At 37.2% G+C, this 22,389-nt stretch overlaps 1 protein-coding gene across 1 annotated transcript in view; it reads right to left on the bottom strand.

Moving 5' to 3' along the window:
- Positions 1 to 8,676: 8,676 nt before the first annotated feature.
- NAALADL2 (N-acetylated alpha-linked acidic dipeptidase like 2) overlaps positions 8,677 to 22,389 on the bottom strand; it is a 507,372-nt gene continuing 493,659 nt past the window's right edge. Inside the window, exon 16 of the mRNA XM_052804208.1 lies at positions 8,677 to 17,026. Within this exon, the coding sequence (XP_052660168.1) occupies positions 16,828 to 17,026 (199 nt within the window). The 3' untranslated portion in view covers positions 8,677 to 16,827. The remainder of the gene's footprint in view (positions 17,027 to 22,389) is intronic.

The raw sequence follows: 22,389 nt of genomic DNA on the forward strand, positions 1-22,389 counted from the left end.
AATTGTGAGTATTCCCACATTTGAATAGGATCATAAGCAGTTTTGGGGCGCCATTTGCTTTATTACTTTCCTCGGGCTCCTTTGACACTGCACTGTGAAGTTACATGCCACCTTGCCAGGCAGTGACATTGACAACCTGTAGTTCTCCCAGTTTGACACCCTCTTAAGATGGGCATCTGGGGTGGCACTCATGCCATGCTGCCCTTGCTGGGTGCTCTGCCTGTGATGGCAGAACGCAGTAGGCACCTTCCTGGTGATTTAAAAAGTTTCTCTATGTTGCCCAGGCCACTCTGTGGCGTGCAGAAAAGCACTGTTTTCTAGTGAATCCAACAGTGGACTGGACATCTTGAAGGTTTGTTCTGAGTTCTCATGAACAGCTCTGGGCATTACATTTACGCTTAATTTCCCCGTACATATAATGGAACAATAACACTTACTGCATATGATAAAGCACTTACCCAACCTGAAAGCCAGAACAGATCTTTGTAGCCTTCCAGCTGCACCAGATATTGTCCCTCTGTGCTCTTCCTGTTCTGCTTTGACATAATGCTGCACAAGTTTCGGACTTTCAAGTATCATTTATAGATTCAACCACTTTTAGTTTTTAAATGGCTTTTCCGTCCTTCATTTAGAGGGAAAAAATCATGTAACATTGAACACGTGCTAGAATTACCAGGAGATAAATGGTCTTTGATTTTCAAATGTGTATTAATGGGTCAATATTCTCCTTTCTTGCCATATACGGATCTCTCATTAATTATAATGTCACTATAGCTGCAGAATGAATTTGACCTTATCCGTTGAGCACCGTGTTTTAGTATTAATAGTTTTTGTTCTTAACAGCAATTGGGAAATACAGCCAGACATGTTGAATGATATGTTCCTATCCTTACAGCATGGCTCTACTCATTCAAAAAATGCAATATGAAAAAGGGTGTTAATAACAATTTATTTCTTTATTTTTTTTTAAACAATGAATAGATGTGTTTAATGCTGGGATGATATATATTTAATATTGACCTGTAAAATGGATTTCCCCTATGTGTCTAATATGGTAGAAAAGGCTTGAAAAGGAATCATTAAGCATCTCTGGACTAAGGTTATTAGCACAGCAATTTGTTCAATTTGGCATCTTTTTTTATAAAGATAAAGTAAATACATAGCTAAGTGAGTCCAAATAAGAAAATATATCAAGTTAAAGGGTAGTGTGTGGGTAATTTTCAGGAAGTGTCATCTCTTCAATTCTAAGCAAACAGGGCTTTGGTCTAAAATTCTAGTGTTGAAAAATACTGCAAATTAACTAAGCAAGACTGTGACTTTATACAATATTTATACCAGGAAGAAAGGGAGCAATAGGGATATTCTGTAATGGATAAAATGGGAATGAACTGGAATGTAGAAACACATTTGCTAAGGTAATACGGCACTGGTTCACCAAAAAATTCCCAGGCATTGAGAAGAATAATACCACAACGAAAGGCCTTATGCTGGAGAAATTAATCATGAGGTAATAGTAAAGTTTAACTGGACAATATTACAGAAATGTTTTATTCAGCCAAAACCAGTGGAGTTTTATCAGGAATTTCATTCAAGCTGTTTAACAATATCAGTGTAACACTTCATTTGAATGGGTAAGAAATAGAAAAGCAATAATGGAAGGTGTCATTAGAATAGTGTCAAGCCTCAATGTCCTTGAAAGCAATTAGGAATCTTCTGCAGGAATTTAAATGACACCAGAATAGAAATCTATGCATAAGGAGTTACAAAGAAAAGAAGCAGAGAAACAAACAGGCTAGCTTTGAACAAATGATTACATCTCTCTCGCTTAAAATAGAGCAGACTTCAGGATAAGTTTAGGATCTATACAAAGTGACAGTTATGCAGGATGAGATACAGTATTCAAATCTGAAGCTAAAGGCTTCAGAGAAAGTCCTTTCTTTTCAAGAGTGAATCCTTCTGGCTAATTCTTGCTGTGGCAAAATCAGTTTGTTGCCCTCCTATCCCATGTTCTTAAGGAATCGCTAAGTGATCATGTTAGCACTGGGAGCCACAGCCCTCCTCATTCTTTAGGGTCATTATGTGTATAGGTAATGAGACTATCGTGATTGGCAGGGCAAAATAATTTAAATGGAACAAAAATGCGGTATTTTTAACATGGAAGAAAACTCCACATTCCCATTTCCGTTCTGGTTCATTTTGCAGTTTCTCTCTAGGACAAACCGGCCCTAGACCCCTCTTTGCTCAGCCCTGAGGAGCTGGGTAGGGTCCCTATCTGTGTTCTCCTCTTCCCCTTGAACAGCAGCTCACATTGATACACTGGAATTTTGCACCATTCATCCACATGATGTTTGGTCATTGCTGCCTTGGATGGAAGCATCTTCTAGAGTGAATCGCTGCATTGCAGACAATATCAGTCTTTTGAAACCATGAAGAGGCTATCACATTAGCCATACCATAAGAAGTTACATTCTAAACCCCGCCGCTACCCCCCCCCCCAAAAAAAAAATTGTTTTAGTGTAAACATGTTTATATGATCAAAGAAACATGATGGTTATTTTGCTAGGTTTGGATATGTCATGAGTGTTCTGGGCGATTATTTATTAAAGAGCTGTTGCTGCAAGTTCACAAAGTAAATGGGTTTAGTAAGAGTAGACTCTGAATTCTTGCTTTAATTGTCATGCTCTATTCTTCTTTCATTTTTTTTTGTGGGTGGTACTGTACTTACATTAGCTGCCTAGGTTGAATTTATCTTTAAACTTGCTAAATTGATTAAAATGATTATTCATATTAAAAAACAATATACAGCTGGTGTTCCTTGTGAGAACTGTGATATAAGAAAATACCATTACATGCCTTGAGCTGATATATTTCTATGTTTTATGCTACTGCCTAAAGCACAATCACAGAGCAAAGAAATGAGAAATTTTAAAGGCTGCTGAACACTGGAGATGTGAAATCAGCACTAGGTTATTTAGCACAGGTTTTTAGAATGATATGTAGGGGAAATGCACTGCTCAAGGACTCTCCAGCTCACGCTCATAATTGTCATGTTTGGTAGGCTACTCTGTAATACAACAGTCTGAAATATAAAAAGCCAAAAAGAATGTAAACACCCTCAAAATCCCTCTGCAAACAACCCCCCATCAGCTATCATAAAGTCTGTTTCTTTTCTGATGTATCATTGTCTTTTGCTTGTATCTGTTTCCAGGTTCATTGGTATAAAATGCTGATTCCAGCTATTTTCACAATTACGCATTTCCATCTCTGTTTCTTAAAAACAAATAGAATTCCAAAGGGTTCAATCTATTATCATCCCTCCATTTCTAACAGTTTCACTTGTTGGTAAGTCATTCAATACCTCTGAGAACTGCAAATAAGTTGAGATTTCTATCAAATGGAATCAAGTTCAATTTTGACACTTTGCTTTAGTCTGCTTAATTTTAGAATAAATGCATAGATGCTTATTTGAATATTACTGTGCCCTCTAGTCACTTAAGCACATGGACAATTTTAAATTAGTTTGAATGATCTACCTTACCTTACTTGAAGTGGGGTATTATTTCCTCTTAAAATAATTACTCCTCAACAAACGTTACCAGTGCTGCACTAGAACGAGGAAGATTTTGCCCTCTTCTGTGAGCAAAGGCTTGGCAAACATCTCAGGACGGAGTGCTAGGACCATGGATACACTGCAGGGAAATGACATACTCTTGCACCCTGTGCTATTTAACAAAACAGTGACCTGTTCTAAAGACGCTGCTCTCAAGGACACTCCAGGAGGGAGTAGGTCCACTGAAATGAATAGTTCCAATAGTAACACAGGCAAAAACATTAACAGTAAATCAAGGAGGCTGTTCAGTTCAGCTTGCCAGAAGGCTCAGACTAGTCTGAAATTTCATGTCATCTTGCCAGATTTATAATGATATGACTGGGTACAGAGTCTGACTTGCCATCTTTGATCCGATAAAATATTCAGGCACATTATTTTCAACTTCAAATGTCCAAGTCCCCTCTTTCAGAGTCAAATTCTTCCCGATGGTACGAACTCCAGAATGATTCCACTGACTTGTACAGGCTTTTCCCATTTACTCTATAGTCAGTGGAGTGACTGTGGATTTAAACTAGTGTAATTGGGAGTAAAAGTTGGCTTTTTAAGTCTACTTCTATTTTTAAAATCTTCTGTCAAGTTTCATGAGGTCAGATGTGAAGATGAATTTGTTGTTTAAGCTTCTTCCTCCTGCAGGCAAAAAGCTTAATCATTTTTTTCTACTGACCTTGTCTTGTCTAAAGATGAGTCAATGAATCAAGTTATGAATGATATATCATGAATAAATGATTTATGCCTGGCCAGATCAAATACGATGTATTACTTAGGTCCTTGAGTATTATTGCATATAAAGATTTATCCAAAGTGTCATACAATTGGTCAGGGAGAGAATTCTTAAGTTTTTGTATGTCCTCTTGGGAAAAAAAAAAAAAAAAGTATGTAACTGTTCTCTGACTAGAGAAATTTATCTTGGCAAAAATCGCTGTCTTTGACAAAGGCTTAAGAAGGACAGTCCGGCAGTTACACTTCTCTGCTGGAATGCAGGAGGTCCCCAGTATGCCTGCCTTCCTCATTCTCTGCAAACTCCCTTCACCTTAGTCCCACTATCTATAAAAGAGGAAAACAGAAAACCTCTTTAGGTCATAAGGGTGTTGTGACACTGACCAACTTAGAGACCCTGATGTGCTCATACAACATAGCAATTTATTTTTATGTAAGATTTACAGGAGTCATTTTTTTCCTAGTAAATTTATTTGCTGGTTCAGTGTAACTTTCTGTCTTAGCCTTCATCATATGGATTACTCACTACTAATTCCATATTGGAATGCAAACACGTTCTCTGACAGACGTTTTCCAAAAAGAATTGTATTGCAGCAGTAACCAGTGCCCTCTCTTATGATATTTGATTAAATTAATAACAAACTTGTAAAGTAGTTCCTCAAGTGGGCTACATTAGAGATCCCTGAAGTGCGCTGGCTGAGGCCTGGCCTCTGAATGATCTCTGGAAAGAGAATTGGTGCACAAAAGTTATTAAAATAACCTACCTAAATATTCTGAAAACAAGGAGATTAAGAGTTGTATCAGCCCTTTCAACTTCACACTATTCCCATCCTTCTTCTGTAAATCTGATGGTTTGTGGTTTCTCTCTCCCAATGGACTTAGCTCTCCATTACAGTTAATGATGCCAACCTTGCCATACTGTGAAGGATCTTCAAACCACCAACTGGATCACACCTTCTTATGTAATCTGTTTTATGTCTACTTAATGAGTTACCTATCATGGTTGATCATTCATTTTCATTTATTCTAGATTTGTAAAATGATGCGCATCAACACATGTAATTTGAAGCAAATTAATGTATTCTGAAAAGGTTGTTTTCTCAGAAATACTAATAGATGACAGAAAAGTTGGGTAAATATAATTATTCTGACAAGAAAGAGTTCCTCTTATCCTGAAAAGCCAGTATTACCAGCAGGAGCTAAATGAACGGTTGCTTACCGCATACGGATGGTGAAGGCCTCATGGAAATAAAGGCAAAAACCATGAGAATATCAATCATCTGTCAAATATTTTGTACTGTATTGTGACCAGAACTAAGTATCTGCAGTTTACAAAGCTGCATCAAATATCACAGCCTAGAGTCATTCCTGAGATGGCCAGCAAAGTAACTGAGGCAGAATTCTGCCAATCTAAAAATGCACAGCCAGGAGGTGCATAGCTGGTTGAAAAAACACCACGATGCTGCACCCAGTCACTACAACTTTTTCTCTCTAAATCTAATGATGAAGCATCAGTGAAGTATGCCATGGAACATCAAGTTAAATTCTTCATAGATTAATAAAAATGTTACATGCCGCGAATTTATGTATTGGATTTTCATACTGTAAAAAGAATTATTTAAAAAGCTGCCTTTTTATTTCAACTGCTACTTTCCCTGCTGTTTTATAATAGTGAATGATAATGAAGTTGTCATTTTACATATAGGATAATAAATTGCCTTGCTACGAATACAAGGCTATTACTCACTCATAGGGCCCCGATTATGTTGTGCTAGGAGAGCGTGACAAGCGCTTTATGAATGGCACAGTCCTGAAAGTGAACTCAGTCAGTGTTCATTATAGGGTCATCCTCCTAGAATTTGAAAATGTGAATTTCATGCGTGGGGGTATGATCTAATTTTTCACGCTCACTGTATAAGTAACACCTGCATATCAAGGTCTCCCATCATAGTTCTGCATCTTCATTTTAGATAATGCAGTGATCTTTCACTTTAGGAATGCAGTGACACATGACATATGTGGAAACTTACTCAGCTAATTTGACCATCTTTCATATATAGTCCCACGCTGACAAACACCTGCCTGTCACCCAGGCTACAGACAAATCCATCTTCATGAATTCTTACACTGAGCTCTATTATTATTCAGAGGAAAAACCCAGAAATACAGTTAGAAATGTCAACCTGTTTGTGGTAGAGGCAGACGGCAATCTCTTTTTCCTTGTTTTTCTGGATGCCATATTCCAGTTTGGAATATAACAGTTCCTTTTTGATAGGTATTAAGACATTTCAACATCTGACTAGTCATATAGCAGTACAACTTCTCTCATGTTACGACTTACACATATCCATGTAACTTGGATTTAGACCATTTTTTAACCTTAAGGTTTTCCCTGTGTGTCCTGTAACAACCTCCACATGTTTATACCATCAAAGGCACTTCTCAGCCATTTTGTCTCTTCAATATTGACACAATATTTACCCATTTTTTTTGACTTTAGATACTAGTTCTTTAACTTTCATTCCAAATTGCATAACCAACACCATGTGAACACTTCTACTGTTTTAAGTTTTGTATTTTCTATTTCTGTATTTTCAGCTCTTAGAGTACATCTCTGCCCATTATTTTCCCTTCTTCCTGTAGAAGATACAGTGACATAGTTCTGATAGGGCACTGTGCTCATCATCTTCCTCTCTAATCCCAGCTAAAGTATACAGAAGGATACTGTATGAAACTGGTTTGTATTATACAGTAAAAAGCAGCTTATTCTTAAGGGATGACAGGTAAGTTTGTTTAAGGGAGAGGTCCAATTTTAAGTACAATACTTGCTATTAAACCAACAACACATGTCAAAAGGAAGTCAATATTGGCATGGTGTTACTTCTGATGTGTGTCCTCTTTTGCGCGGGAAAAGTAACCCTTAACCCAATGGGATAATTAATCTCTGGCATAGCACTGACCTCAGCTCAAATATACCAAAGATGAATTGGAGGCATTGGCTAGAAACCTTACTAGATGTCTCTTGAAATGAGAGAGTCAAGCCACGTCAGAAAATGCTTCCATTTGTTTGAGGCTGAGCTACAAACAGCAGATCAGATCTTCACTTGATGTAAGCTGACAGCCTCAAAGGAGCGATCTTGGTTTACAACACTTGAGATACAGCCCAGAGCCTCTGCAGCTGAGAGGAGGACTATAAGCAGAAAGAGATTGAAGTTTGTTAGAAATAAGGTCAATGGACTGTTCAAGGTCACTATACCGAAAGAAATCTTGGCTTTGGTGCCTTTGTGTATTTGTTTCAACAAAGGCTTTAAGGCTTGTTAAAATCAGTTATTTAGACCCAGTTTACCTTATCCAGTCCCCGGATCACCCATTCTACTTCTTGCCTGTTAGGGAGAAAATGGTGATCCAGTTGCTGCTACTAAGTATCTCAAAATTGATTCAGCTCACAGCACCACTCTCACAGTCACTTTTATATTCTCTTCTGCTAGAATATAGAAACTAACCCACAAAGCCCCAAGTTTCTCTTTCAAAGACAGGATTTGCCACTGTTTCCAGTGTTAAAAGTCTTAGCTATTTCACACCTTGACCTTTCCAAAATAAACAGATCAGTGTGGGGCTGAACTGCTCTTACTGGTCTGCAGTGCATTCAGAACAGATTCAGAGCTGGTTAAACTGGCATCAGAGTTCTTTGGGCAAGAGACAGCTCTCCACTGTGTGCTTTCTGGCACCTGGGGCAATTCAGGTGTCTTACCAGCACCTGCCTTTCCCAGTGCCCACTTCTGGCACTCCTAGGACTTCCAACCCACTGTTGGCCCCATCAGGCAGCTACCACTGGCCAGAATCCATTTCTACTCCCTCCCTGCTCATCAGCCTAGTATATAAACACTTCACTGTGACAGTGTCAAATTATTCATTACTTCAGTTGTGTGGTTACCATACCTGCACTTCATATAGAGAGCAAATGCCTTCATAATTACATGATCCTGTAGACTCCACTCCCATGCGGATCTCTATGCTACTACTTGATGAGAAATACAGGTGCAAGAAATGCCACAGCAATCTCAAGTTTAAAGAAAACAGTGGAGAAGATTGGTTATGTTCCCATTCTCTTGGACAAATCTGGTCTATACCAAGCCTGACTACTTGGAATGCTATATGTTAAATATACATTTATTATTTTTTAATTTTGCTCAGATAGATACTCAGTGAAAGAGGATAATGGTCCAATCTCCTAAGCAGAGCCACAGAAGAAGATTTTGATATCCAGGCAAAGAACGTTTAGTTTCAATGACATTTTTCAGTAATATTGACTTCCACAGATCTATCGGCAAGAATTGCAAATCAGATACTTGTATAAAATTGTTGACATACAGTTGGCTTTTATTTTCATGGCACAAGTTTACATGGCTTAAAGGAAACATATTCTGAAAGAATATGTTTCACAAATTAGTCTTTAATATTACATGAGATATTCTAGTCAGAGCTGCACTTTGTACGGAGCTAATGTATCAAACTAGGTTAATGATCTAGCCATGATTAAAAATATTAACAAGGTATCACTTTTATTTTTCCTTTTAATATGGTGAACAGAAAAGCAGTTTCAAAAAAACCCTACACAAAATGGAAATAAAATTTGGAAATACACATTCATTTACAATGAAACTATTTCATTACACCTCTCAAGTGCTTCGTAAATACAGAAAAGCCTCCAAGTTCTCATATACTGAAAGCAAAACATGGAATTCATATTTTCATGAGATAACTACCTTATAATTTCAGGACCTCTGAACTATGGGAAAAAGCCTAATCATCTGAATTTCATATAATCTGAATATTACATATTGTCAAGATTTTCAGAACGGACTGGTCTCTTTCAGCTGATAGCGTTAAGGTTGTTCAGTAGCTTTTTTTTTTTTTGTCTCATCCTGAATACTTTGTGTTTGATCCAAAGTCTCTATCTACTTTTCAAATTCTTGATTCTCAAAAACATACAAGGACAATTTCTTTCTACCTGAAAGACCAATTATCTGAATATCTGGGCTTTCTATATATGAGCACCTAAAAAAGTGGATAATTCAAAATTTACCTGTCAGTAAATTATCACAGCCCAGGTTCTGAGGTCTAGCTATTCTGTCTAGCTATTTTTTTTCTTCCTTGCTTTTTGCCTTCTTCCCATTATGTTTTAATGCCCTGGGATCCATGTTACTGAATCAGCAGCTTGAGAGGCATATGTTACAGCTCACTGGCAGAACCAATTAAAAAAAAAAAGCAAAACCAACAAAAAAGCAAATGAATATAATTCCAAATCATTCAGTGCAATGTACATTATACACATCTTCATATTCCAGTTTAATTTCTAGCGAAAATGTAACTATGGAAAAAACATTGTCTAATTCACAACCACTTTCACAATATGTCTATTACTGAATTCCAGTCCACAGTGCCTTCTGTACAAACACTCCACGGACTGCAAAAATCATATTCATAGCACAAAAAAGTAAAACGTGCTTCTTAATCAAAGTACATAGAATCTACTTACATTAACGGCCAATGTTACCTTTTTATTACACTATGTTATAAAAGTACAAATCGATACAAGGTAAACTAATTTTGCAAATAACCTATTTTATTCAGACTCAACGTTCTATAATGTGTTATAAAAATCAACCTTTCATTGCACATTTCCACATAACATGATATTTATTGGTTTCCAGGAATCACTGCATCAAGTTTATATTACTGCTTGGTCAAAAAACCTAGTTACTTAATATTCTGAATTGACTAGCTATCAATTGTGGCAACTTGATTTTACTACATGAAAATTCAGAAGTAGATGGAATGAAGGAGTCATCATCAGGTGTCTCACATTCTATGTCAAAGCTCGACAAAGATAACACAACTTGACAGCTGCTCTTTTGCATACAAAAGGCAGAGATACTTGCATATTCCAACCAATTAGGTAAACCCTGTAAGGTGTTAGGTGACATAAAAATAATAGTTCGTATTGAGACTAACATGATCACTGATAACAGCATTTGAGCATTAATCCTCAAAGGTAGAGCAATAAGGACATACAATACATTACCACATAGCTAGGTATGAATGCAATGCTAAAATCTGGCCTTACACAGAAGAATATTATTTTCCAGACCTGTACTAAAACCCCCAAAAGTATCTGTTCCAAGTATCTTCACTTGCACTTTTTCTCATTGTATGCAAACGGTTAAGATACTTGAATGTGAAGTGTTCCCTGAATTCATTATACTTCCTCTGGATATGGAATCAACATTCATTTTCCATTTGTCTCAGAATACCAAATCATAATGTATGTGATAAGAGTATGTTGCATATTAGCTTGCATAAACTGCACAGGGAAAACAAAGAGAATTTGTATTTATCTTATCTGCTTTAAGTATGAAATATTAAGCATCTCCTTATTTCTCCTCTAGTGGATTCATAGACTACAAGATGTTTCAGCTGTTGAGAACAGGAAATGAGACTGCACGAAAAAAACTCAGTGTTCCAGTACTTTTTCAGAACCCTCAGTATACAGGCTGAAAACACCGTAAGTTGGGAAGTACTTACCAAGTATTATATTTAACTTTTTAAGGACAGGGGGCAACAGCAGTTTCCGTAGCAAGCTAATACATCAGTCAGACCTATCCATATCACCTTGGTGTCATTCGGACCGGTATCAGAACTGTGCTACATAAAAGCTGAGCGGGGCTACAAGAGACACTAATTAAAAACTGTGGAAATACACTGACAGCTCAGACAACCCCCTAACATGCCACCTGTAGTAAGAGCTTATAGCAGGTGCTAAGAGGACTTGTTATTACATTGCTGTATCACCAGTATGCTCAGGAGAGAACAGTTTCAAATGGGGGAAATTAGCTGGTCTCTACAATACTATTAAAAAAAATGTGTTGTCTTAAATTAGTGCCTTAAAGCATCATATTGCATACCTATACCACTGCATGGTAAAGGCAGCCACTGAAGCATATAATATCATATACATTAACTGGTCAGTAAAGGACCTTCTTCCAAAGACCATGCTTTGAAATACCACTTTTAGTTTTATCAAATAATCCAGCGATGACCAGACAAGAAGACGTTACGCTGTCTTAACACATGGTAAGCTTTCCATAAACACTAAAGGCAGCACACATTTAAAAGAAAAATAAAGAGCAAGACTTGATTCTCAAAGGCTTGTTGGAAAAGAAATCAGAGAAAGTAGCTTAAACAACACCCTAATCTGTTTTAACCAAATGGATTAGGCAGATGAGTAAGCATATACTACATCTACACAGCAAAAAACATTGTTCCATGCCTATATTCTGATTACATTTCTTAAATTAAGCCCTTGTATTAATTCCAATCTGTGAAGCTCGTAAGAGAATGTGTGCATTAATCCATGCCAGCGTTTATAATAACTATTAAGTTAATGCTAGTTTATAATACACCAATTGTACATACACATTTACATTCTGCCCTGTGGGTTTACTTAACATTGATCAAGAGACTCCTGCCCATTTTTTGAAAAATATACTCTTGCTTGTAATAATCTATGTTGAGAGATTAAAAAGAACAGACTAAACACACACACACAAAAAATTCTGATACCAAATCTTTTGGGAAATTCCATAGTGGCCAAATTCTGCTGACCTCACTCATGTGGAATAGTACCCTGATAAGCAGTCATGGTAAAGTCAACCCTGCTGAAAAAACCAGACCAAGTCAGTAAGCCTGAGGGGAAACATAATCTTTCTGTAAATCTAAATCTGCAGGTGCACATATTCTCCAGTTATGACGAGTAGGTATGAGCAATGGTAGAAATAACCAGCAGCAATGGGATTAAAATTTGGAAAAAAAAAAAGTTAGGCTTGATAGCACCATAGTTTTAGTAAACATACAGTCTAATTTAGATATTCTTAAATCCTTTGCTTCCTAGATGAGTGTTCATTATTCTTAGGCACTTCCTAGGTTCAAGTGTGCATGTTCAAGTACAGGTTTGTGCATATGGCTTGAGTCTTTATCATCCTTAATAATTTGAAACGCTGCAATACAGTATATTTACACACATAACTTTCATATGTAGCCATCGTGTAATGGAAGGTATTGGATGACATGCACAAGGTCAGAAAAAATTACGTGCTTATTTTATTTTGTAGGCAGCTACTAGGTAGTACCAACTCTGATTAAGTTTGTCTATCATTTCTTACTCATTCTTATTCATTTGTTTCCTATCACTCACCTTTCTGGGACTGGCAGAATACTGCTAAAATGTTACAGAGCGCTAAAGGGAAAGAACATCTTCCACCTATGCTTGTTTCCTGAGACAGCAACTATAATGTATGCTAGAGGTACCCATTTCTGAGTAACACAGGTAACAGCTTGTAACACAAGGCTTTTGAGGAAACTCTTAACCACTCCCTTGAGAATACAGGCCCTGACATAACTATGTTTACAGTATTTTATAGCTTTTAAAGCCAGAATGACCCATACAATTATCTTGCCTGACTTTCTGCATAACACAAGCCATAGAATTGCACTGAGCTCCTGAAATTTGGTTAAAAAGAAATGCTATGACTGGGAACCAGGGACCGTACAAAAAGACCTCAAAAGGTAAAGACATTGGTCTCTACAACTTAAAAATAAACCCCATTGCTTGAAGGACAAATCTTATACAAACTTTCCAACATAACAACTGTGAAATCCTAGAGACCTTGGCCAAGAGTTTTCACTGAATGAAATGATGGTTACCTTTTGAATGTTTGCAATTAAACCAATTACAATAATTTAACAATTAAGAAATATAGGGAGAGATTTGGAGAAACTATATCTACAGAAGAAGGAAAGATGACTTCTCTGTGAAGGTGAAAAAGCACTGGCACAGGTAGCCCCGAGAGGTTGTGGAATCTCCATCCTTGGAAGAGATTCAAAAGCAATCTGAACATAGTCCCTCCTAGGCAACTGGGTCTAGGTGACCCTGCTTGAGCTGGGAGGTTGGACTAGACGACCTCCATAGGTCCCTTCTGTGATACCTGAGAGATTTAACCTTTCCCCACCTACTGCTGCAAGAACTGAGGTCAGCTGAAGTGCCTTCTTTTACACGTCTAGACTGAAATACTTTCCTAAAAGGTATGTGAAGCAGCTAATTTTCTCATGTAGTTATTATTTACATCTATGTTTACGTAGATGTATCATATTACTGCAAGTAAATTAGTTTGTACAATGTTTTGAAGATATAAGGCATTTGCGTATTTGTGTGTTTGAGTATTTGCACAGATACCGTTTTTCTCGGATGATAAAAGCAATTCACTGCCTTTTTTAAGGTTAGTACTCAAAATCCAGCTCCCATGTACTTATTATTCATCTGAGTTGATTGTACTTTAGCTTCTTTATGGACTCTTTAAAATACGCACTAAATAAAATCTTATTAGCTTTTTATTATCAACTGTCTTAACACATAAATATTACAAGTTGCAGGGATTTTCTGGTCACTATGAGCATGACTCTAGATTACATAGCAATCAATGCATTTGCTATACTGTCTCTGGCACTTGATGTTTCTGAAAAGGTAACAAATTTTTAGTATCATTCAGGCAATTTGCAAACATACTTCTGCCTTTAAGGGCGCGCCGTTTATTTTAACACAATATAGGAACGAATTTAATCTGGGTAAGCTACTATGATTTGCTAACACCTTCCTTTATCTGATGTTCCACAGCTGGCTGGGCAAAAATTCTGTGTTAGAAACACACCAGGTATTTAGGACCTTAACTTGCTGTAAGTTCTTTGAAGTCAATAGGTAGGATTTAAAAATCAATGGAAGGATATGGCTCAAAAGTGCCTTTTCTGAAGCTATAATGGTACAAATATTATCACTGAGCACTCACTTATATATAAGATCTGAACATTTGAAATAAAAGCCCAGAGATCTAGAAGTGTGAGATGACATTGAAATCAATGCATTTAGGTCCCTAAATAGCTCATCTGATTCATCTCACCAACAAGAATATATGATTGTCTCTAGAATAGATAGGCATTTATAGTGGTGGAGTACTCTGAAGTCTGCTATTTTAAAAGTGGTTATAGAAGGACATTAGTGAGAAAACAAGATAAATGTTTTAGTGAGGAATTACATGGTTGAGAAATCATACATGAGGGATAGTCTTCCCAACAGATTTCACTGATTTTGCATGAGTACACTTTGGTTACATTACAGGTGGTTTTGGTGGAACATACATACTAAGAATGAGGAAGCAGTCATTAAATTCACCTAGCAGAGTTAAAGGAAGTGTTAATCTCTATTTTTGGTCTCTTAATGGCACCTGATCCTATATCATTTAAGACCATAGACGTTGGCTCCACAGTGAGTCAGCACTCTAAAGAAAACATGTTACTAAATGAACTGTTAGAAGAGTGATCCCGATTAGAAAATACAATTGAAATGTAGTGTGAACAGTACATCCCCAAATACTATCACAAAATAAACATACAACTCAGATGTGGCTATTCCAACCATTTAAGTATCACAATACTAAAACCTATGGAAACAAGGGGATGAGCAAACATTATAGTATCAGAAAAAATGTTCCTCTTCAGAAGTCAAATTCTCTCTGCAGTAAACAGAATTGTTTAGGAGCAAAACAGCATTAGCAAAAGAATAATCATATACTCTTGCTTACCAGATGCCAAGTAAAGATAAGGGATAATCATGTCTAAGTTCATGCAGCCACGCTGACTGATGCTGAACATATTCCCACTTCAGTTGTAGCCGTACAACTGCATAGCCGTGCCTCTGGTCAGACCTGTGATGCTTTTGCCCATGTTATGATAATAACTTGCAAAGAAATGTAGCAACAGCATAGCTGTATGTACCTAGTCCCGGGCCATTGCTAATAGAGGTCCATTTACCAAGGACTTTTGGAAATAGAAACTCAGATCTGTAAACAACTCTCATTTCTTGCTATGTGAACATGCACTTTAAAAAGTCTTTCACCAAACTGTGCACTTTGAAATTTTCCAGAAGGCAATTTTTTTACATTAATACAGATACTTCTTCCATTTTTATTGCAACCTGAAATGTTTCTGCAATGTTTCCATGGCAAACTGGGTAACAATACATTTAACGTTACCATCAAATAAATTATATTTCAATTCTAAGTATCTACATAAAATTAATTTTTTAAGCTCTAACCTCAGAATCATCTGAGATTGTAAAATTCTAAACCCAATAGGGCTTAACAATTTCAACTGTTTGTATTATTAAGACCTGCAATTCTCAAGTGTGTATATTATCCCCTTAGAGGTTAGGACACTGAACCGATCCTTTCATTCACAGATTACTTCAGGCCAACAAAGTAATGGTGTGATTACAGCCTTTGTATAGGGCTTCCACCAATGCAAAACAGATTTGAGTTTTAACCCTGCAATATGCTTCATCAGCTTGTGCCTTCAGAGGTGAATTCCTGGTTCTACAGTAGGGAATGAATTTATGTTTTCCTTGTGCTTTTTTGACAACAATCCAGGTCCTATATGCTGGAATGATCCAGCCTGGAATAGTGGGTGGTGCGGTTGAGTGGTGGAATCCCCAAAACGTTCCCAGAACTTTGAGGTCTTCTTTTCATTTATTGCTCTCTGGAAATTTAGAGAGACCTTGAAGTGGGCTGCTTTGTAATGCATAAACTTATAAGGCTTGCAGCCTTATAAGACTAGGCAGTACTTTTATTTAACATAAAGATTCAAAGTATTTTTGTACAAGTGTAACTACCGATTCAAACTTTTCAAATCATTTGAAATCATCACAAAAATTTTATCTCCAAGAATTACTAGAGAAAACAACTCTTTTTTTCATACAGAAATGGGATAATCAAAGTTTATCTGTATTCTCAGAACTGAGGTATTTATTGTTCCACAGGAGTAAAGATGTTGGATTGCACTGGTAAGGGTGTTTTTGTGCATTTCCTGATTAAGTCCAGTGCTGGATACCCAAGGAAATGCCACATCCTTCAACTACTTACTCTGAAAGGAGTAAGGTAGAAGATGAGTTTGCTGAGGAAGTTAAGAAACACAAGAGTATACCTAAGTCACATTTTTCTGACAGAGTAGGCACGGAAAGCTCACCCGGGTATACATCTGGGGTGTCTCAGAACCTGGTCTTCAGCATATTGCAGGACTCGGTACTTTGCAAGATTGAACTCTTAGTCATAAAAATATAGTTTACATACAAAAATACAGCAGATGTCCTTCCAAAAACCCTATCTTAAGCATTATTCCCTCTCATTATGTTTTATACATTCAGAAACAGACATTTGAGATATATTGTGAACAGTGCAAAAGACTGTTTTATATTTATAAAAACACTCATTGCGGTACCTTTAAGCGCCAACTGAAAGAAAAATTGAGGAAGGTTTCATCCTCAGAGAAATTCTGGTCCAAGTCGAACTTTTGTTTAGCAAGTTGTAAACAAATGTCTTAGAATGCAGAGAATCCTCTCATTTCTTTCCAGCTAAGGTAGTCTCAAACACATCAAGTCCTGCTTTGAAGTAAACCTGAGCTGAATTGATGCTGTTCAGCACCTCTGACAAGGCTGCTTGAATGGTCTCATTTGACTGATGTAGTTTGCAGTGCTCCAGTGCCTCTAGCAGTACTGAAAACTGGCTTGTCCTTTCATCCAGTCTGTAAAGAATATTTCTAAAAGAGAACAATGGAGAATGGTAAACTTTTTACTCAAAACAATTCATCAGAAATCATCAAGAAACTCTGCAAGTATCAGCCCCACTTTACAGATGATACATATTATGCACAATAAAGCTGACCCATGGCAAACTGCAAGACAACTGCATATTTATTATGGCTTTGTAAACTGCATCTGTTCTTTGATCTAGGTGTAGATACATTGAAACATTCACTAAATCCGTCAAAGAAATCTCACATTCCTCTTTGACCATTCAAGATTTTATTCAAAATCATGAACCTAGACCTATCACACCCCTCATGAAGTATTTCGTGTCTCAGCTGGATTCCATTTATTCCCCTCTAAAAAAGTTTGGTTGTTACTGTGGATCCTAGGCATGGATTTTTTTTTTTCCTATCTGCCCCTGTTACTTATTTCACACTTCAGAGGTGAAATTCTAGCAGCATTGAAGTCAATGGTAAAACTCTCATTGCCTTCAGCAGAGCCTTTATTTCATCAATAATCCTTTGTGGCATCAGAACAAGAGCAACCCATCTTTAATGTCACATACTCGAGGAAGGAAATAAATGGAACGTACAGCCAAACCCTTATGAAACAAAATCTGTGTTTTCCTATAATATCTGCAAGACTTCTTAATGGCTCATATAAAAACACATGCAAAGTAATGTCTGATCCCTTGGAAATGTTATCTGCATGAGGTGTTGAAGGCTCAGAATTCAAAGCTAGTCAGTGATTTCAATGAGACTCTTTGAAGCAGGCTATAAATGTTATCTAAAAACAGGTGGAATCATTACCCTAATTAGAAGAGCATGTAAATATCATAAATCTCCACCCAGGAGCTCCTTTGATTGTAAACAGAAGAGAGTGAAATTTGAAACAGCAAAGCTATACATGATTCGCTGCAGGACCTTATCCTTAAATACAAGGCAGGTGTTCAGGGCAGGGGAGAAGTTGTTTCACAGAATGAAGCCAGCAAGAAAGCAGGACAACTTAGATACTCCGTCAGTAACCTAACTGCATGACAGAACAGGCCCAATGGCAACTCCAAATTAGTATTAAAACTGCCAAGTACCTTCAAGACAGACGACCACAAAAGTGTATCTTATATTATATGAATCATCTGATTGCCAGTCTACAAGGGGAAATGGTAATGAAGTAGCCCAATAAATGACACCACAGAACATCTATAGTATTCTGCCACATTTTCCAGTTTGAAAAAGTGTTTTTTGCATGAGGGGCAATGTTTTTCAAATGTTTTTAAAAAATATGAAATAACTCCTATCCTCGTAACACAATTTTTCAGTCTTTATGTTTTTACCTTCCTGTAGTGGGCATACATCCAAAATCAGCAATGCACAATAGGAAAGGTAAGCTTTTTATCCCCTGACAGCAATACATCTATCCATTTTAAATGTTCCACAATGCAATACATAGTAGTAGGAAATGGTTTGAATCCAACACTGCAGTAGGACGACAGCTTCTTTAAATAGACCTTTAAATAGTAGGTCATCACTGACCTAGATCATTTAGACTGAAACAGGTTAGGAGCACTTGTAGGAACAGCTCAGCAGGGAGAGAAACCTCCATCAAGAGGACAGTAACAAGCAGACGTGGCAATAACTTCTTCAGCTTGCACTGTGGCAGCCAGAGGACAACTGCCTGCTTCCTCAGTTCTGAGCTGATGCTACTGTTCCTTGAGACTACAATGCAGCTTACACTCAAAGGTGACTGAAGTTATATTATGGACTGTCCCTAAAGCGTCTCTGTGATACGGTAAATGAAAACTGTGTATGTTGAGAACCAGATAAATTCTTGGTTGGTTGGTTTTTAAGGATAGGCTGTGCTATGGGAAATACTGTAGTTTTCAAAGCAGGGATTGATTTTGCTCCCTCTGAAATCAATTCAGGGACTCCTGCTGAGATCAGTGCAAGCAGAACCAGGCTTCTGAAGAACCCTCCTCTACAGTTCCCAGAGTTCACAGGGAGCCAGAAGCCTGTTCACAACCCCTCAAAGCCCTGGAACAGCAGGGGCAATGCTAGAGATAATCACATTACTTTCAGGAGGCATGTAACAGTCTTATCTGGTTGCTGGTGCCTGGGAGAGTTTGAGTGAGCTAGAATTCTGCTCCAAATGCCTACAACACTGGCATCTTGATCTGCCTTAGGATCCCTCTATTCCTTATTGGGGGTAATGTCAACTAATAAAAAAGTCATAATGCAAAAAAGTCATCAGCAGAGCAACACTAACTTAGACTGCCAGAAATCAGACTTTAAATAGAGGATGATCTGAAGACTGGAACATCTATGGAACTGCCAAGAAAACGTTTGTGGTGAATAGGAACAGATCTTCCCCTACCCTATCTTCAAATGTGCTCTGAACAAGGCACACAGGCTAAAAAGATGGTTTACTTTCACATACAAGGATGTTAATACAGTTTAGCTCTACTGCTGTGGTTCTGGAATCACAGGTGATGCCATAGTAAATCCACAGGCAGGTGATCCACTGTAAAAGACAAGTATTCCTAGCCCATCCCACCTGACGACAGTACAAATCAGTGTCTAATGAGAAAAGCTTAGTTGTTTGATGAATGAAAGAGACAAGCAGTCTGCTGTCATAATTTAAAAGAATATCTTAACTTTTGCAATGGTAATATGACTGGCATAGCTGATTGCATGGTATGACAGAAGCTATTTGTTATTTTTATGTATGCAAATAATACTAAGTAACATTATACGGCACCTGTTTTTTCAGATTTTCTGCTAGGAATTCTCACCAGGATCTTACATTTTCCAATTACTTATCTTTGCCTGGCGAGCCGTGCTACCCCTTTGTTGCATAAAATGATTTCTCTCTTTATGCATGTTCGTGAGAGTCAATTTATACAATTTTACTTCTTATCTCTGTCCAAGCTTCATCAAATGAAAAAACGGCTAGTCCAGTTTATTACTTCCAAGCCTTTACAAGTCAGAAAAGCATTTTCATTAAAGATTACACATGAATTGAAAAATAAAATCCAGCCATTTCATTGGCACAAGATATCACTATGTGACCACAACATGCATAATGATACCAAAAGACTTTAATTTATACTGTGAAATTCAATTACTTAAATGTTCCTTAATACAAATTGGTTTTGTAGCGTACACCTCTAAAACAACAATTCCAGCCTCTGGCCTAATTGCTTAAGTATCTACCTTTATCTTTAACTATTTTGATCTTATAAATATAATTCACACAGTCAGCCTGACCCATACAAAACAAAAAGAGACTCCTAAACAGAAAAATGCAATACATTATCGATGACACTAATGAAATTACAATACACATCATTCATCTTAATGGGCTTGTTTCAATGACACATCACAGTGACCTTAAAAGTGTAACAGTGAAGTAGCAAACCTAATTAATAACTTCAGGCAGTACCACTGAAAGAGGTAAAATGGCTCCAACCAAAAGAATCAGCCTTAGCAAACTAAAGCGAAGAAAACTATAAAAATGAATTCTAAACGAACTTCTCCTACAAATTTTATGAGCCATTTGAAGGCCTAGGAGCATAAGTATTATTGATCAAAATAACGCCATTAAGAGTTAAATGCTGTTTTTCATTATCACAAATAAGGATGTAATGTCACCCCCACCAGACCAAAATGAATTTGACAAATTCTTGAATGACAGGTCACACTAAAAACATACTGACTTTAACATAACTTCAAACTATTTTGCAGCTTATATTATAACAACTGGACAGTACAAGATGAAACTAGATTACTACATTGTTCTTGTCATGAAAAAGGATTTTTTAGCTTACAAGAAAAGTTTGTGTATAGGTAACGTACAACACAAGCTGAATTATTCAGGTACTTACAAATAGCCTCCTATCTAAGAGCTTACGTTTGAGATTTTGAAAAGTAATTATTAAATCATTAGGACATGATCGTAAGTATATAGCCCCACATGAAATGAGTGCAGGTTTTCTCCGTGGAATCACATTAGAATTGTTTACAGATAAATGCTATGGGCAGCCTCTGCCTACTCTAGTTATAACCCCATGTGCTGTGACTAGAGATGCTTCAGCATCCTCACAAATTCAATTTCATAAATCCCTGAACTATTTTCTCTTGTACTCTCCAAGACAAAAACCACACCAGAACAGGGATTCTCTTCATTTCCCTTTCTCTTGATAATGTTCAGTTTTGAATGCACTTTTCTTACATCTAGGAGTTTGTTTTCATTCACGTTTGTAAAACATAAAATATTATTCACTTGGTAAATAAATAAATGCATTCCAATAATAATATTCACGTGTTGGGACTTCCAGTTCCACAGGGTGTTTATTTATTGCAGGACATAAAAATATTACAAATTCTTCTTCCCTGGAAACTGCATGAGCTGATTTATACTAGTTTATTTACATTAGTTTGTACCTCAGAAAACTTCATGCTGAAGGTACAGAAAGCTTCCCTTCTTTCTCTGGGTCCCTTATCCTGTTGATCTCCAACAGTGCTTCTCCTTTCCTCTCTTTTTTTAAAAAAACTTTTTGACACCCACGTACAGTTATTTTATCTTACCTATTTTATTTCACAGCACTATTGTGGCAGAAGGTTTATAATTATAAAATTATAGCTGCTAGCCATGTAAGACTAAGTTTTATCAGGGCAAAAATTATGCACTGGTCAACTGTCATTACATCTTATTATACCTGATCCAGAGGAAAAACTTTTTCCTACAATGCTCATTTCTTGCTGGATCGAACGGTGGAAGTCACTGGCTCTGGGGCCGTGTGATCCACCAAGATGCACATGAGCAAGGAAGATGGGGATATGGCAGCCAACCTTTTAGGGCAACTTAGCTGTAAATGTCACTATTCTTGCACTGTCCTAAGTCCCCACAAACTCAGCATGTCATATTTAAGGATCCTTTATCTGTAATACGTTGTTCCTAACTTTTGTTTGCTATACATCCTACCCTTTTTTAAGAGCCATCAACTGCCTTCACTTAGTGCTCTCATTTATAGGACTGCAAATTGTTCTACCGGTATATATTACAGAAAGTGATATATTTAAATCATGTAGACTCAAAGGTGAATGTCTGCCAAAAAGATATGTATTTGCATGGTATCAGCAGTTGATAAGCTACAGGTAATCTAGATATCAAACCTAAATAAAGTCTTACCAACTGAAAGGCATTTCAAAGGCATTGTTATGTGACAGTGGTAAACCAGTGTATTGGTTTTGTGTGGCAAGGTTTTGGTAGCGGGGGGGGTTACAGGGGTGGCTTCTGTAAGAAGCTGCTGGAAGCTTCCCCTGCTTCGAGAGAGCCCATACCAGTCGGCTCTAAGACGGACCCGCTGCCGGCCAAG

This window comes from Harpia harpyja, chromosome 12, assembly GCF_026419915.1.
Source record: "Harpia harpyja isolate bHarHar1 chromosome 12, bHarHar1 primary haplotype, whole genome shotgun sequence".
Taxonomy (NCBI): domain Eukaryota; kingdom Metazoa; phylum Chordata; class Aves; order Accipitriformes; family Accipitridae; genus Harpia; species Harpia harpyja.